The 17550-nt window shown below is 35.2% G+C and overlaps 2 protein-coding genes across 2 annotated transcripts in view; one reads left to right on the top strand and one right to left on the bottom strand.

The window, feature by feature from the left end:
* Positions 1-859: 859 nt before the first annotated feature.
* LOC127877088 (uncharacterized) lies at positions 860-2543 on the top strand. Its single transcript, XM_052422716.1, has 2 exons — positions 860-1962; positions 2540-2543. The coding sequence occupies exons 1-2, from the start codon at positions 860-862 to the stop codon at positions 2541-2543; spliced, it is 1107 nt and encodes a 368-aa protein (XP_052278676.1).
* Positions 2544-3048: 505 nt separating this feature from the next.
* Positions 3049-17550, bottom strand: part of LOC127877086 (multiple epidermal growth factor-like domains protein 10) — a 31971-nt gene continuing 17469 nt past the window's right edge. Inside the window, exons 3-13 of the mRNA XM_052422715.1 lie at positions 16364-16483; positions 16036-16139; positions 15330-15467; positions 15053-15187; positions 11880-12008; positions 10656-10790; positions 9123-9254; positions 6621-6749; positions 5443-5577; positions 3926-4057; positions 3049-3089 (exon numbers count right to left, since the gene is read on the bottom strand). Coding sequence (XP_052278675.1) covers positions 3049-3089; positions 3926-4057; positions 5443-5577; positions 6621-6749; positions 9123-9254; positions 10656-10790; positions 11880-12008; positions 15053-15187; positions 15330-15467; positions 16036-16139; positions 16364-16483 — 1330 coding nt within the window. The remainder of the gene's footprint in view (positions 3090-3925; positions 4058-5442; positions 5578-6620; positions 6750-9122; positions 9255-10655; positions 10791-11879; positions 12009-15052; positions 15188-15329; positions 15468-16035; positions 16140-16363; positions 16484-17550) is intronic.

Below are 17550 nucleotides of genomic sequence, written 5' to 3'. Positions count from 1 at the left end.
GTAGTAGTAGTAGTAGTAGTAGAAAAAGTAGTAGTAGTAGTAGTAGTAGTAGTAGTAGTAGTAGTAGTTGTAGTAGTAGTAGTAGTAGAAGTAGTAGTAGTAGAAGTAGTAGTAGTAGTAGTAGTAGTAGTAGTAGTAGTAGTAGTAGTAGTAGTAGTAGTAGTAGTAGTAGTAGTAGTAGTAGAAGTAGTAATAGTAGTAGTAGTAGTAGTAGTAGTAGTACTAGTAGTAGTAGTAGTAGTAGTAGTAGTAGTAGTAGTAGTAGTAGTAGTAGTAGTAGTAGAAGTAGTAGTAGAAGAAGTAATAGTAGTAGTAGTAGTAGAAGTAGTGTAGTAGTTGTAGTAGTAGTAAAAGCAGTAGTAGTAGAAGTAGTAATAGTAGTAGTAGAAGTACAAGTAGCAGCAGTAGTAGTAGCAACAGTAGTTGTAGTACTAGTAGGGTAGGTGGTGGTTGTGGTTGAGGTGGTGTTGGTGGTGGTCGTCGTGGTGGTGGAGGTGGTGATGGTGGTGGTCGTGTGGTGGTGGTGGCGGTAGTCGCGGTGGTCGCGGTGGTGGCGCTGGTTGCAGTGGTAGTGGTGGTGTTGGTGGTCGTGATGGTTGTGGTGGTCGTGGTGGTGGTCGTCGTGGTGGTGATCGTGGTGGTCGTCGTGGTTAAGGTGGTCGTGATGATGGTCTTGGCGGTCGTCGTTGTGGTCGTCGTGGTGGTGGTGATGGTCGTGGTGGTGGTCGTGGTTGTGGTCATGGTGATGGTCGTGGTTGTGGTGGTGGTCGCGGTGTTGGTTGTGGTGGTTGTGGTGTTGTCGTGGTGGTGGTGGTGGTCGTGAAGTTGTCGTGTTGGTCGTCGTGGAGGTGGCCGTGGTATGGCCGTGGTGTTGATCGTGGTGGTCGTCATGGTGGTTGTCGTGGTGGTTGCAGTGGTGGTTGTGATGGTGGTCGTGGTGGTCGATGTTGTGGTCGTAATGGTAGCCGTGATGGTTGTCGATGTTGTGGTCGTCATGGTGGTTGTCGTGGTGGTTGCAGTGGTGGTTGTGATGGTGGTCGTGGTGGTCGATGTTGTGGTCGTAATGGTAGCCGTGATGGTTGTCGATGTTGTGGTCGTGATGGTGGTCGTGAAGGTAGTCGTGATGGTTGTCGATGTTGTGGTCGTTGTGGTAGCCGTGATGGTTGATGATGTTGTGGTCGTGGTGGTAGCCGTGATGGTTGTCGTGGTGGTAGTCGTGACGGTGGTCGTGATGTTGGTCGTGATGGTTGTCGATGTTGTGGTCGTAGTGGTAGCCGTGATGGTTGTCGATGTTGTGGTCGTGCTGTTGGTCGTGATGGTTGTCGATGTTGTGGTCGTGATGGTTGTCGTGATGGTTGTCGTGATGGTTGTCGTGATGGTTGTCATGATGGTTGTCGTGATGGTTGTCGTGATGGTGGTCGTGATGGTGGTCGTGATGGTGGTCGTGATGGTGGTCGTGATGGTGGTCGTGGTGGTGATCGTGATGGCTGTTATGATGGTTGTCGTGATGGTTTTCGTGATGGTGGTCGTGGTGGTGGTCGTGATGGTGGTCGTGATGGTTGTCGTGATGGTTGTCGTGATGGTGGTCGTGATGGTGGTCGTGATGGTGGCCGTGGTGGTGTTCGTGATGGTGGTCGTGATGGTTGTCGTGATGGTTGTCGTGATGTTGGTCGTGATGGTGGTCATGGTGGTGGTCGTGATGGTGGTCGTGATGGTGGTCGTGATGGTGGTCGTGATGGTTATCGTGGTTGTGGTCGTGATGGTGGTCGTGATGGTGGTCGTGATGGTTGACGATGTTGTGGTTGTGGTGGTGGTCGTGATGGTGGTCGTGGTGGTGGTCGTGATGGTTGTCGATGTTGTAGTCGTGGTGGTGGTCGTGATGGTTGTCGTGGTTTTGATCGTGATGGTGGTCGTGATGGTGGTCGTGATAGTTGTCGATGTTGTGGTCGTGGTGGTGGTCGTGTTGGTGGTCGTGGTGGTGGTCGTGGTGGTGGTCGTGGTGGTGGTCGTGGTAGTGGTCGTGGTGGTGGTCGTGGTGGTGGTCGTGGTGGTGGTGGTCGTGGTGGTGGTCGTGATGGTGGTCATGATAAATGTCGATGTTGTGGTCGTGTTGGTGGTCGTGTTGGTGGTCGTGTTGGTGGTCGTGGTGGTGGTCGTGGTGGTGGTCGTGATGGTTGTCGTGATGGTGGTCGTGATAGTTATCGATGTTGTGGTCGTGGTGGTGGTCGTGTTGGTGGTCGTGTTGGTGGTCGTGGTGGTGGTCGTGGTGGTGGTCGTGGTGGTGGTCGTGGTGGTGGTCGTGGTGGTTGTCGTGGTGGTTTTTGATGTTGTGGGCATGGTGTTGGTCGTGGTGGTGGTCGCGGTGGTGGTCGTGGTGATGGTGTAGTGGTTGTGTAGTTTTACGAGTAGTTTCGTCGTTTTTAACTGTAAAAACGGAATTCCCTTACCAGCATGTTTTTCTTTTATAATAACAGCAACACACAGTTACGATGATTGCGATAAGCAGTACTATTCCTACTACACCAAAGGCAATTGACAGTTGATTCTTTTGCAGGAAGTCTTCTTTAACCATTTTTTTGTCTGGAACAAGTGTTGTCACTGAAAATAATCATTTTGCTTTGATACATATCGGAACAATAGAATCAAGCACACTAGAAACCAAATACAGTATACTTAAACCGCATATTTCTCAATGAATAGATGTCGAATGTCTCTTGTTAATATCAAAAGGAATAACGCGACTACACGAAAATCTATTACGCGGTACAAGTCAGTGTCAACGAGTCGAGTTTTGTTCCTGAATTTCCTGAATTTCAAATGAATGTATTTTCCTTTGTTATCAAAAAGTCAAAAGCAACCAATGCACCTTCTCAATAACAGTATCAGCGATAGCTTATACATGACGTATCGTTTAAACATTTTAGCTTTTCAATTACACATCTAATAAATGTACTGTCGATAAGCTTTAATAAAGCATGTGCTCAAATGGTATATATTTTTATAGCTTAAAAAAACATGTATAACAAATACACTTTGGAAGTTTACCATTTACGTGGGTTTCGTTCGAGCACTCTGTTTCGCATACCCCGCTGCAAGGATCGCATTTCTGGTCATGTGAACATGGACACATGCACTTTCTGTTGCAATCCTCGCCGTATTTACCACTATCACACTCTGTGAAGGAATATGCCAATCAAATGATTATACATAAAGCAGTGCACATACCTTAACTCCCAAGGTTGTCAAACAGAGTAAAATGAGTGTATTTGGTAACTTTAATATAACACAATAATAAAACACAATATCGCGTTTGCGAGCATATTTATTTTTGCAATCGGATTTGGGAAACCAATCCTAAATGTGTCGACTTTATTAACACGTTTAATATGTATGTCTGCACAATCCAGAACGTCACATTTCATTCTTGTGTATGCGTTTTAATTGCAATTGATTCACACGTGCCTACATTTAACGGAAATATATACTCGAGTCTTGCATTAAAATCCTTTAAGGTATTTAGATGCAATAATGACATAAATGTTATTCGTGCATCGTCGGATGAGGTCAATCCTTTGTTTGTGTTTGTAAACACTGGTCAAACAAGATTAGTAAACAATGCGAACGAAACTAATGATATCACGCATGCACGCATTACACACACATCACACAATAAAAATAGCTTCTCAGTCAGACTTGTATTTATGCTCGTTAACCATCTCAAAAAAGCAACTCGTACAGCGCGTAATATGCCATGTTGCAAGTAGCTCATTTCCTGTCATAAGTCGCAAGTTGCAAGTAATGGGTCAGAAGTCAAAACGCAAACATTAACTAGGCCTCAATGGCTTCCCTACAATAAGGATTAAATATATTTTGTTATAATTTTACTCGCTCTATTATATATATTTTATAACTTAAATTGACCAACCTTCAGTGCAGTTTTTTCCTTTCTTTCCCAGACAAATACATACTCCAGTCTCGTGGTGACAGTAATGTGTCCCGATACAATTGTCGCTGCAATTCATACTGCAATTGTTGCCATAATACCCAGGGTCACATTCTGTCAATTAGACATATGTTTATGTATTATTGTTTGAACAACACGCAGTCATTGGGTATCGGTTTTACTTTTGACACCAATCATATCTGGGTCATCATGAATAAAGCATCTATGACAACACAAATATGAAAGAATACGCTCACACTTAGAAAGTACCCAAATTGTGAATGTTACTTTTATTATGAAAGCGTGTTCATTACGTTCAAAAGCGTTTTTTTAAATATTTTTTTTAAACATGTTTCATACTTGGGCTAAAAAATACAAATACACGTTAAATTTACGGTTAATGTGTACCGTGTTTTGTTATCATTTGATTCACCTTTCTATGAAAATGATATGTCGTGCATGACTCTGTCTTCGATGATTATTTGCATACAAACGTTCATAATACTGTAAGCTTTTACAGCTTTTAAATGTTGTTGTGTTTTTGTCAAAGTTACCAGACCTTTGATTTCGGATTTCAAATGCAATTCGTGCATGCATAAGCATCTTATTACCGTTGTTAATATGGAGTTATACATAGTTCCATTAAATCATGTTCAGTACCTTTCGTATAACCGCAGAAAATATTTTTGTGGACGGAATGACTGACGGTGGGATATGAGGACTGACGGTAATATTACAGTGCTTTGCAGTGCAACAACAGTAAGGACATGTGGCAAAAATCAGACTTGATGTAGATAACACCCAGGAATAACGCACAATTCAGCGCAGTTATGCGTACGCACTCGGTCCAAGTATTACTCTCCCTTTCCATCATAACATCTACCATGTATTTCTGCAATTATCCTTTTTAAGTTTCTTAGGGATTGTTTACTATGTTAGGGAAATATATGTGATGTGTTGACTAACCGATCCAATCTTGACTTCCTTAAATAGATACAATTGCTCTGAGAACCTTTGTTAAAACAAGCCCGATCACGTCGCTGTACATCCTGAAGTGGTTTGAAGAGCTTTTATAGAGTCTTAAGTTGGATATTTAGTGTCGCTGTAAGACTGTATATAGAAGTTTTTGCACATCGAATGTCGGAAGTATGTTTTTGTGGTATCACAGTGTAAACAAATTCTTATAAAATGTCATCTTACTTTCACCATCATCTTCCTTTATTATTCAGTATGCATTAGCATGTTTTAGTATGATCTTAAACACACAGCTCATCAATGTAATGTAAATGTCTCAAGATTTTCGCTTTGTTATGGTATAGAAAAGGTCAATATGTTCTCTTTTAACATGTATTTATGCTCATTGAACGATCTATCCGGTTAACAAAACATGAACCACCTGAATTTTGATCGTCTTAAATATGCCATATTTACTGTAGGACATTCCTATAACCAACCAAAGCAATCATACAAAGTATTAATATGGAAATTGTGTACGTTACCCTGCATACAAAAAATGCCGTAGTAACCAGGGTTGCATGTGCATGTCCCATTCATCCGGTCACATGACTTTGTGGTATTTTTCTGACACTTGCATTTTTCGGTGCAATCCGCTCCATACGTCATGTTTGCACATTCTTAAACAGTTATTCTTCGATATTTCACATCAATATTTATGTTTTCTAAAAATTTCTTGAATAAGTTTGTTATGTATGCTTAATATACAATTCTTTAACAAGGACAATATATTTTTATTTTGCAGTAAAGCTGTTGGCTCATCATTGGTCAAAGAGGCGCATATAAGATTTTACCGTAAAATACGCATAGCAAACATTTATACGCATCGATTAAAAATAAATTGGAAAAAGTAACTATGAAATCCACCATAAAAATGTAAGCCATTTATATGCTTAATTAATTACAAATTATTGCAAAGCCAAAGTAATTCATATTTCAAAAGAAACAATTAAATCCGTTGACAAATAATTACACCCGGCGAAACTGTTAGTTTAAATCATTTATCCATCCAGCTATTGACATCATTCAAGCCTTTTATTTCTGTATCTGTGTAATAAAACCCTTCGAAATGATTTTAGCTTGGGCGAATTTCTTTAAAATATTAACATAATTAGTTCGTGGTAAGTTTTACATAAATTAAATACACGTACCTATAATAAAGTTGAAAGCTTCTCGTGGCCAAATAATGAGACAGTCGTTTTATTGCATGTGATATGAATTCAAGATTAATCAGTCACAACAATACGTGTATTCGAATAGTTATTTGATGACTTCATATTATTATGTACATTTTATTTGAAATTGGATATATGCTCTTATAAATGAAAAAGGTTTGAACAAAATATCGGAGTATTAAATTTATTCTTTAAGCAGAATAGTGTCATCAACAAATTAAACATTCTATGCAAAACACAATTCTTCTGAACCAATCTCGGTGTTTGTACTTAACGCGTGAATTAGGATTCATAAATACCCCTTGAACGAAAATGTTATCACTAGCTCTAATTAAAAATACTTTGAACACTATTTTTTCCACAAATCAGTACTTATAATAGTTAAAATCTACTGCGCCGTATATTGTATCGAATAATATTTTCAATGCAAAGCAATACAAATTGAAAATATCACTGTGTCCTTAGCAAATCATTAATGATTATCTAACCTTCAGAGCAGTTCTGTCCGGTGTGTCCTTCTGTGCAAGTGCATGTGCCATTTACATGGTCACATGTCTGGTTCTCATTGCACGTGCAGTTATCGGCACAATCACGCCCGAATGTGTCGTTATTGCATTCTGGTATGACAGAATCATGATAAACGAAAATAAAAGTTATATAATTAATATGAATAAGTCTATGTGTGTTTATATCTTACTTTGTGCACTCGCTTATGTATCTCTATATTATAGTGTGTTTTGTTAATCATTTTAATAATTATTAACTCATAGAAAATTGTATTCGTATTTGTGACGTTTTAACCCATTTATGCCTAGCGTCTCGAAAAAAGGCCTTGGCAAACAGCGTAGACCCAGATTAGACGCCGCATGATGCGTCGTGGACTTTTTCTGGTCCTTGGATCACCTTCAGACATTCTTAATATAGTATATAAATCCTCCACGTAGATTTATTTAATATTTTTCAAATATCCCCTTTACCTCTGAAACCATTATTTATGCATGTTTAGTTATTTTTCAATTTTATTTTAATGATTTTTTAAATATTTTATTCTTTACCATTGTATCGTCGCGAAGGGTATTTTCGACGTAGGGTATTTCTGACGATCACACATTTTCCTATATGGTATTTTGCGCATGCTCAGCGTAAGTCACATGTTATTTCATTTGCACACATGCAGTTCATACAACAGAAGACCTAATTTAATTGATGTATACGGCAATAAAACTTTAAATAAACAAACTCACATTCGTACACAATAGTTTTCATCTGTTGTCATTAATCCTAAAAAATTCGAGGTCATCATTTTACATTTATAAATCATTTTTATTTAATACAAATGATGACAGTTCGCCTATTTTTACACAATACATTCCAGAAAAGTCATGTGATGCTTTTTATGTAAGTCTATTGTATACTGTAAATCAGAAATCAGAGGTTTCCGACGAAATGGAAATTGGGTTTACTTGAAGTCAAATTCTAGTAGGATATTAACACCTGCAAACTGTCCTACCCAGCAATATTATATAATAATTTTCAATTTAACTTACACATGATATGATATATTGTGACAGATTTAATTAATGAATGCACTTTGAATTTTTAACAACCATTGTTATAGGTTTGATTATAGATCCACTTGTACATCTACATTGCATAGAAGAATATGAAATAATTATTGGATAGCAACATGAAACGATATATTATGAATATTCCACTGCACACTTTTTTGTGCTGTTTAATTGAGTTGATTGTGACCGTCGAAAATACCCTTCATGATGTACAGAACATGCGCAGTAAGACTGACATTTGTTTTGTTTCTAAAACATGTAGAAAAATTGTTTTATTGTACAATTTTGTTGGTGATATATTTGTTTTGAATAACCAACATTAATTGTATGTTTCTTTTTGCATTTTTATGAGAATCATTCAAAAGAAGTCTTACACCGTCGAAAATAAACCACACTAGGACAGCATCTGTTGTGTATCACATATTCAATTGTTTTGATAATTTTAATATTGAATATTATTGACTATACGACGAAATTACATTTACTAAAATACAAAACTTTCAATTGTGAATACCTTTTGCATCAATCCATAATATTAAGGTTTTACGTTAAGCAATTTTAATGTGCACATGTATAATTGTACAATTGATATTACATGGAATGAATATTTTTGTATTTTACTGTGGTTATGCTTATTGAAAACCTTACTTTTTTCGCACGCGGTTCCTGTCCACCCAGGCGTTTCAGTACAATTACACTTGCCGTTGTGTTTATCACAAGTTGCGTTATTGTCACATATGCATCTATACCTGCAATTGGACCCGTAATATCCGTGTCCACATTCTGAAAGAACAGAATGTTTAAGTAGTATGTAATAAATATGTACATGTAATCATCAAATAAAATGTGTACTTAAAAGACACAAAAAACACGTGGCTACCAGTGTAATAAATGCAAATACAATCTCGTCATATACAAAAAAGTGTTTGTACCATTAATTGCAATTGATTCACACGTGCCTACATTTAACGGAAATATATACTCGAGTCTTGCATTAAAATCCATCAAGGTATTTAGATGCAATGATGACATAAATGTTATTCGTGCATCGTCGGATGAGGTCAATCCTTAGTTTGTGTTTGTAAACACTGGTCAAACAAGATTAGTAAACAATGCGAACGAAACTAATGATATCACGCATGCACGCATTACACACAAATCACACAATAAAAATAGCTTCTCAGACAGACTTGTATTTGTGCTCGTTCACCATCTCAAAATAACAACTCGTACAGCGCGTAAAATGCCATGTTGCAAGTAGCTCATTTCCTGTCATAAGTCGCAAGTTGCAAGTAATGGGTCAGAAGTCAAAACGCAAACATCAACTAGGCCTCAATGGCTTCCCTAAAATAAGGATTTAATATATTTTGTTATAATTTTACTCGCTTTATCATATATATTTTATAACTTAAATTGACCAACCTTCAGTGCAGTTTTTTCCTTTCTTTCCCAGACAAATACATTCTCCAGTCTCGTGGTGACAGTAATGTGTCCCGATACAATTGTCGCTGCAATTCATACTGCAATTGTTGCCATAATACCCAGGGTCACATTCTGTCAATTAAACATATGTTTATGTATTATCGTTTGAACAACACGCAGACATTGTGTATCGGTTTTACTTTTGACACCTATCATATCTGGGTCATCATGAATAAAGCATCTATGACAACACAAATATGAAAGAATACGCTCACACTTCGAAACTAGCCAAATTGTGAATGTTACTTTTATTATGAAAGCGTGTTCATTACGCTCAAAGGCGTTTTTTTAAAATATATTTATTTTAAACATGTTTCATACTTGAGATAAAAAATACAAATACACGTTAAATTTACAGTAAATGTGTACCATGTTTTGTTATCATTTGATTAACCTTTCTATGAAAATGATATGTCGTGCATGACTCTGTCTTCGCTGATTATCTGCATACAAACGTTCATAATACTGTAAGCTTTTACAGCTTTTAAATGTTTTTGTGTTTTTGTCAAAGTTACCAGACCTTTGATTTCGGATTTCAATGCAATTCGTGCATGCATAAGCATCTTATTACCGTTGTTAATATGGAGTTACACATAGTTCCATTAAATCATGTTCAGTATCTTTCGTATAACCGCAGACAATATTTTTGTGGACGGAATGACTGACGGTGGGATATGAGGACTAACGGTAATATTACAGTGCTTTCAGTGCAACAACAGTAAGGACATGTGGCAAAAATCAGACTTGATGTAGCTAACACCCAGGAATAACGCACAATTCAGCGCAGTTAGGCGTACGCACTCGGCCCAAGTATTACTCTCCCTTTCAATCGTAACCATCTACCATGTATTTCTGCAATTATCCTTTCTAAGTTTCTTAGGGATTGTTTAGTTTGTTAGGGAAATATATGTTTACATGTATATGTGATATGTTGACTAACCGATCCAATCTTAACTTTCTTAAATAGATACAATTGCTCTGAGAACCTTTGTTAAAACAAGCCCGATCATTTCGCTGTACATCCTGAAGTGGTTTGAAGAGCTTTTAAAGAGTATTAAGTTGGATATTTAGTGTCGCTGTAAGACTGTTTATAGCAGTTTTTGCACAACGAATGTCCGAAGTATGTTTCTGTGTTATCACAGTGTAAACAAATTCTTATAAAATGTCATCTTACTTTAATAATCATCTTCCTTTATTATTCAGTATGCATTAGCATGCTTTAGTAAGATCTTAAACACACAGCTCATCAATGTTATGTAAATGTCTCAAGCTTTTCGCTTTTTTATGGTATACAAAAGGTCAATATGTTTTCTTTCAACATTTATTTATGCTCATTGAACGATATATCCTGTTAACAAAACATGAACCACCTGATTGTTGATAGTTTTAAATATGCCAGATTTACTGTAGGACATTACTATAACCAACCAAAGCAATCAAACAAAGTATTAATATGAAAATTGTGTATGTTACCCCGCATACAAAAAATGCCGCAGTAACCAGGTTTGCACGTGCATGTCCCATTCATCCGGTCACATGACTTTGTGGTATTTTTCTGACACTTGCATTGTTCGGTGCAATTCGCTCCATACGTCATGTTTGCACATTCTTAAACAGTTACTCTTCGATATTTCACAACAATATTTATGTTCTCTAAAAATATTCTTGAATAAGTTTTTCATGTATGCTTAATATACAATTCTTTAAGAAGGACAATATATTTTTATTTTGCAGTAGTGCTGTTGGTTCATAATTGGTCAAAGAAACGCATATAAGATTTTACCGTAAAATACGCAAAGCAAATATTTAAATACGCATCAATTAAAAAATAAATTGGCAAAATTTACTATGAAATTCACCATAAAAATCTTAGCTATTCATATGCTTAATTAATTACATATTATTGCAAAGCCTTAGTTATTCATATTTCAAAAGAAACAATTAAATCCGTTGACAACAAAGTAATCAATAATTACACCCGGTGAAACTGTAAGTTTAAATCATTTATCCATCCAGCCTAAGACATCATTCAAGCCGTTTATTTCTGTATCCGTGTAATAAAATCCTTGTAAATGATTTTAGCTTGGGCGAATTTCTTTAAAATATTAACATGATAAGCTAGTGGTAAGTTAAATATAAATTAAATACACGTACCTGTAATAAAGTTGTACGCTTCTCGTGATCAGATAAGCAGACAATCGTGTTATTGCATTTTATATGAATTCAAGATTAATCAGTCACAAACGTACGTGTATTCAAATAGTTATTAGATGACTACACATTATTATGGATATTAAATTTTGAATCTTATAAATAATAAAGCTTTGAAAACAATTATCGGAGTAATCAATTTCTTCTTTAAGCAGGATAGTTTCATGAACAAATGAAACATTCTATGCAAAACACAATTATTCTAAACAAATCTCGGTGTTTGTATTTTACACGTGAATCAGGATTCATAAGTACGACCCCCACCCCCCCCCCCCCCAAAAAAAAAATAACCCTTAAACGAAAATGTTATCACTAGCTCTGATTAAAAATACCTTGAACACTATTTGTTTCAGCGATCAGTACTTATTATAGATGTACTGCGCCGTATGTTGTATCGAAGAATATTTTCAATACAAAGCAATATAAATATAAATTTAAAATATCACTGTGTCCTTAGCAAATCATTTATGATTCTCTGTATCTGACCTTCAGAGCAGTTCTGTCCGGTGTGTCCTTCTTTGCAAGTGCAGTTGCCATCTATATGGTCACATGTCTGGTTCTCATTGCACGTGCAGTTTTCGGCGCAATCACGCCCGAATGTGTCGTTCATGCATTCTGGTTTGACAGAATCATGATAAGTGAATCATAGGCGCTCGATGTCAATGTTTATATTTTTTGTATTATTATTATTATTTTGTTTTTAGTTACCCGTAGTTTATTATAATGCAAACACATACTAAATCAATAAAAATCTTCCGACAAAACGTCTGCTTAAAAAAAGTTCGACTATGTACATAGAAATTGACAATTTCTATGTACATAGTCGAACTTTTTTTTAAGCAGACGTTTTGTCGGAAGATTTTTATTGATTTAGTATGTGTTTGCATTATAATAAACTACGGGTAACTAAAAACAAAATAATAATAAAAAAAAATATAAACATTGACATCGAGCGCCTATGAAGTGAATATAAAAGTTATATAATTATTATGAATAAGTCTAGGTGTGTATATATATAACTGTGTGCACTCGGTTATGTATCTATATTATCGTGTGTTTTTTAAATCATTTTAATAATTATTGACTCATAGAAAATTGTATTCGGATGTGTGACGTTTTAAAACTTGTTTACAGACAAAACAACATAACTTCATAGGCGTTTAAGTTGTCGAAGCAAAAACAAAATGTCTGTACGTGTTATTTACATTTGCGTTTTAATTATGGAAGGATACAATTTTAATGTTTCGATTATTTCCGTAACCATAGCAACCAAAACAGTTGTCCGACGAAAACTGACAAAACTGAACCAACGTGCATATTGCCAACACGTCCCTGTATGGACATGACAAATTTTATCAACATAGCTTTGATATTATTTGTATTGTCGTACGATCCAGAATTTAGCTTAAACGAATGTATATGACCACAATTTTTGTTTGAAGATAACTGAAATAAAGTGCATATTGCCAAAAAGGCACTCTTTCCACATACTGTGCTCTATCAAACAAGCTTAAGTTCTTTTAGAATTGTCGCTGGATCCATATTTTGAGAAGAAAAACAAGCGTAAGTATGTACAGACGGACTTACTAACAAAGCCGAAATGACGCCTAAATTGTCAATATTTGATTCGTTTTGCATACCAAATTTCATCAAGATCATACTTTTTAAGTAATCGCGGGATCCCGATTTTAGATTTAAATTATGTATGTAACTACCCATAGCACCAATAATTGTTGTCTGACGAAACAACTAAAATAACTAACGTCAATATTTTCTATGTTACCTTCTATCAAAATTCCAAGTTTTAAAACCATAGCTCTAGTACTTTTTTATTTATCGAAGGATTAAGATTTAAGTTTTGAATACGTATCATAACCATATCAATAACAGTTTTGTCGGATATAAACCTGAAATAACGTAAATATTCCTTATATGGTCAATACACATACCGAGTTTCATCAATCTAGCTTGTGAACTTTATCACAGGATCTAGATTCAAACGTACAGATGGACAAATGGAAAGACGGACACACGCGGGATAAAAGTCTCCAACAGATAGTGTATTAAACACATGTAGTTCTTCCTGAATGTTTTTAGCTTTTATGAGCGCATACGTACAGCTAAGCGTTCTTCTTGATGCAGCCAAAAACATATAAACCATTATTTTCACACACATGTCTTTAAAATCGAGTTCATTAATCGAATGTATCGACATAAATACAATACCTGTTACCACGGGCATCAATTCGCGTGACTTTTATGGAGACATTCTTAAACCAAAAACTTGATAAAAAAAGTTATTCAACCGACAGGAGTGAAATCGACGAGTCGTTTTATCTTACGGGGATTTCGGAGATAAACAGTGTATCAAGATTGGTTTATTGGGCACGCAATATGTCTTGCGGAGGATTCCGGAGATGGTCCATGTTTACTTTTAAATTCGGAATTCTCGGCGTCGTCAATTTTAACCAAGTGCTCTTTTTCATGACAGTGTTTAAAAATTTGAAATAATATCTATGTTGTTTCAATTAACGCTTAAAGAATCTATTTATGATCTAGTTGTGTATATTTGGGCCAGAAAACAGTGTATGTAGATTCTAAAACCGATTTAAGTATTCAACGGATTCATTTTCATACATGCAGTTCATTCAACAGACGACCTAATTTAAGTGATAATCGCAATAAAAACGTAAAATTAACAAACTTACATTCGTACACAATAGTTTTTATCTATTGTCATCAATCCTAAAAAAATACAGGTAATCATTTTACATTTAATCATTTTGATGTAATCCAAATGATGTCATTTCGCCTGTTTTTAACACAGAACATTCCAGAATAGTCATGTGGTGCTTTTTATGTTAGTCTATAGAATACTGTTCAACAGAAAACGGTTTCCGGAGAAAGGGAAAATTGGGTTTACTTGAGGTCAAATTCTCTAGTAGGATATTAAACATCTGCAAACTGGCCTTCTAGGCAATTTAATATACTTTAACAACCATTGTTATAGGTTTGATGATAGATCCAAGTGTATATCTAGATTGCACAGAAGAATATTAAATGATTATACGATCGCAATATGAAATCATATATGAATATTACACTTCACAATTTTCAAATTATATTGATATTCCAGTTGAAAATGTATTACAAAAGTCTTCCATTGCATGTGAAGAAGGTTGCTTAATTTTTAGTGCTGTTCAATTGAGTTGACTGTGACCGTCGAAAACACCCTGAATGCGCAGTGAGTAACTTTTGTTTTGTTTCTAAGTAAACAAACTTAAACATGTCAAAAGTGTTTTTATTGTAATTTTTTGTCGGTGATATATTTGTTTTACATAACCAACATTTATGGTATGTTTCTTTTTGCATTTTGAGAGAATTATTCAAAAGACACCGTCGAAAATACCCCACAATAGGATATCATCTTTTGTGTATCACATATTCAATTGTTTTGATAAATTTAATATAGAGTATAATTCACCATATGACGAAAATACAAATCTTTCAATTGTGAATATTTTTTTTTTGCATCAATCCATCATATTTAGGTTTTGCGTTAAGCAATTTTAATTTTTCAAATGTATAATTGTACAATTGACAACACATGGACTGCTTATTTGGTATTTTACTTATGTTATTTCATTTGGAAACCTTACCTTTTTCGCACGCGGTTCCTGTCCACCCAGGCGTTTCAGTACAGTTACACTTGCCGTTGTGTTTATCACATGTTGCGTTATTGTCACATATGCATCTATAACTGCAATTTGATCCGTAATATCCGTTTCCACATTCTGAAAGAATACAATGTTTCAGTAGTATGTAATACACATGAAATCATCAAATTAAATGTGTGCTAAAACGACACAAATCGCACGTGACTACCTGTGTAATTAATGCAAATACAATCTCGTCATACACAAAAAGTGTTTGTACCATTTGCACAGGTAAGACCGTAATATCCAGGAGGGCAAAGGCAGTAGCCTGTATCTTGATCGCATCGATTAGAGGCAGTAATGTTAGCACAGCTGCAATTAAAGGTACAGTTTGCTCCATACGTTCCTTTGTCACATCCTGTAAAAGATATGAAGACGGTTTAGAGCCCACATTTGATTTTTATTTGAAACATACTCACTGTTCTAAATAAAAAGGGATGTCAACAGACAACATGTTTATGACATTTCTAAATAACTCCGCATTTCGCTAGCTTGTTTGACTTTACATCACCATACTTATAATATATAACTCATATAGTTTCCACGATATGCCATACAGAAATTCAAATGTTAAACTATATAAAGGAAATATCTGCACAAACAGGGAATCAATTACGTACGAAGTCTTCTACTGACATATTTATTGTGTTTTCGATATATGGACCGACAGTTATTTATCTTATGCACTTCACATCCTCCAATTATATCAATTTACCAATAAAGTTAAAAGTTGATCGGCCCTACGACCAGAGTCACCAGACGGACAATCATGTGTTAGTGCAAAACTTGTTCAACTTTGTTGAGCTTGGTTAGGGAATTAACAATCACGTGACGACTTGAACTTGCTTGTAGTTTTATGAAGGCTTAATTATCTTATTTATAGTTATATGTATTGACGATTAATCGGGAAAAAAGAACAACATTACCTTGTCTGCAGTCGCCACTCGTATTAGTGTATCCAGGGCAACATTCAAAAACATAAGCTGTTCTGGTGACATTAACATTAATCACGCTAGGATATGAGACGATTCTGGAAATTAAATGTTTATTTGAAACGAAGAAAGTATTAAAATATAAAATCACTAAAATACTATTGTTAAATAGACGTACATGTATCTTTTGTTGTAGTTTATTTTAATAAATATGTTGTCCTATACAAATACAATATGAACAATAAATATAAAACATAAAGTTCACATTATATCTGATATTTTTTGCTGTTATACAGCTCCTAAACATGATATAGCAACATACGTGTTCTTTTCATCACATTCGTCCGTAAAAAAACTCAAAACTTCCTCCCAAAACGAGCAATCCGGTTTTCTCTTTTCCATTCTGTACATTGTAGTTGTTCGTGTCTCTGCTCCAAATACCCTGTTCAATTATTGAGACTGTTGGAACATGTTTTATTTGCCATTACTATGTGTCTTTCAAATAATGTATCTGAACCTTAGAGCTTTAGTTGCTTAAATAGACTAATAAACTATCTCTGGATTGGAACCTGATGTCTACACAGTTAACGAGAATCCGGTCTGGATACAGTCAAACATTTTGAATCCTTGATTGCTACAAGTGTTAAATAATTAAACCAATATAATGCCCTTATCACTCATAAACCAATCGGCATTAACGTTACACGTATGTTGAGTAGTTCAACTTGCTATAATATTTCCGAATACCTAACATAAACGCAGTCACTGATTTGAAAAAAAAATCATGATTTTCAAAAGGAAATGAAGCAACATTTCCAAGGTTTAATATTGATGAAGCATCAATATTTTACTGCCAGTTATTTGTTTGATTCCGACGGTAGATTAATATATAAGTTTAAGATCCTGATAAACATAAATTTCAAGCGTTTTGTGTTTGTTAAAGGCTGACTAAATGTAAAACTTCCGTTTATGATCAGAATACCAAAACAATTGAATGCACTTTTGAATGGAAAGAGATTACAAAAAAAAAAAATTCTGATCGGGAGAGTTCTGGTATTAAAATTGGAACATCAATAACCAAACTAAATATAGTGACTATAAGAAGATGGGAAATTATAAATAAGTTTAACTATTCTTATTATCAATATTAAGTGATAAGTAATTTTCACAGTTATTTTCACAGTTTTACAAGTGGCATAACAATTATAATTAATTACTATTATCTTAACCTTTGAATATATCGGATTATCCGTCCGTCCGTCTGTCCGTCCGGTGTACATTTTCGTATTTTTTTTTCTAAACGCTTCCAGATACTTGCATGACTTACATATCAATTTCAAGTTTCGTTTGGAACCATTGATTTTTTAACAAAGTTACAGGCCTTGGCCTTAAAAATGTTCTATCAAAAAGCAGTTTTCCAAGCATTTCGTATTGATTTATAAAAAGCAATACTTGACATCTTTCAAACATGAAAATATTTCAGTATTTTAAAAATAAACTTTTAGTTTT

Source organism: Dreissena polymorpha, chromosome 4 (genome assembly GCF_020536995.1).
Source record: "Dreissena polymorpha isolate Duluth1 chromosome 4, UMN_Dpol_1.0, whole genome shotgun sequence".
Classification (NCBI taxonomy): domain Eukaryota; kingdom Metazoa; phylum Mollusca; class Bivalvia; order Myida; family Dreissenidae; genus Dreissena; species Dreissena polymorpha.
Note: the sequence above shows the minus strand (reverse complement) of the source record. Positions and strands in the feature narration are given on the sequence as shown.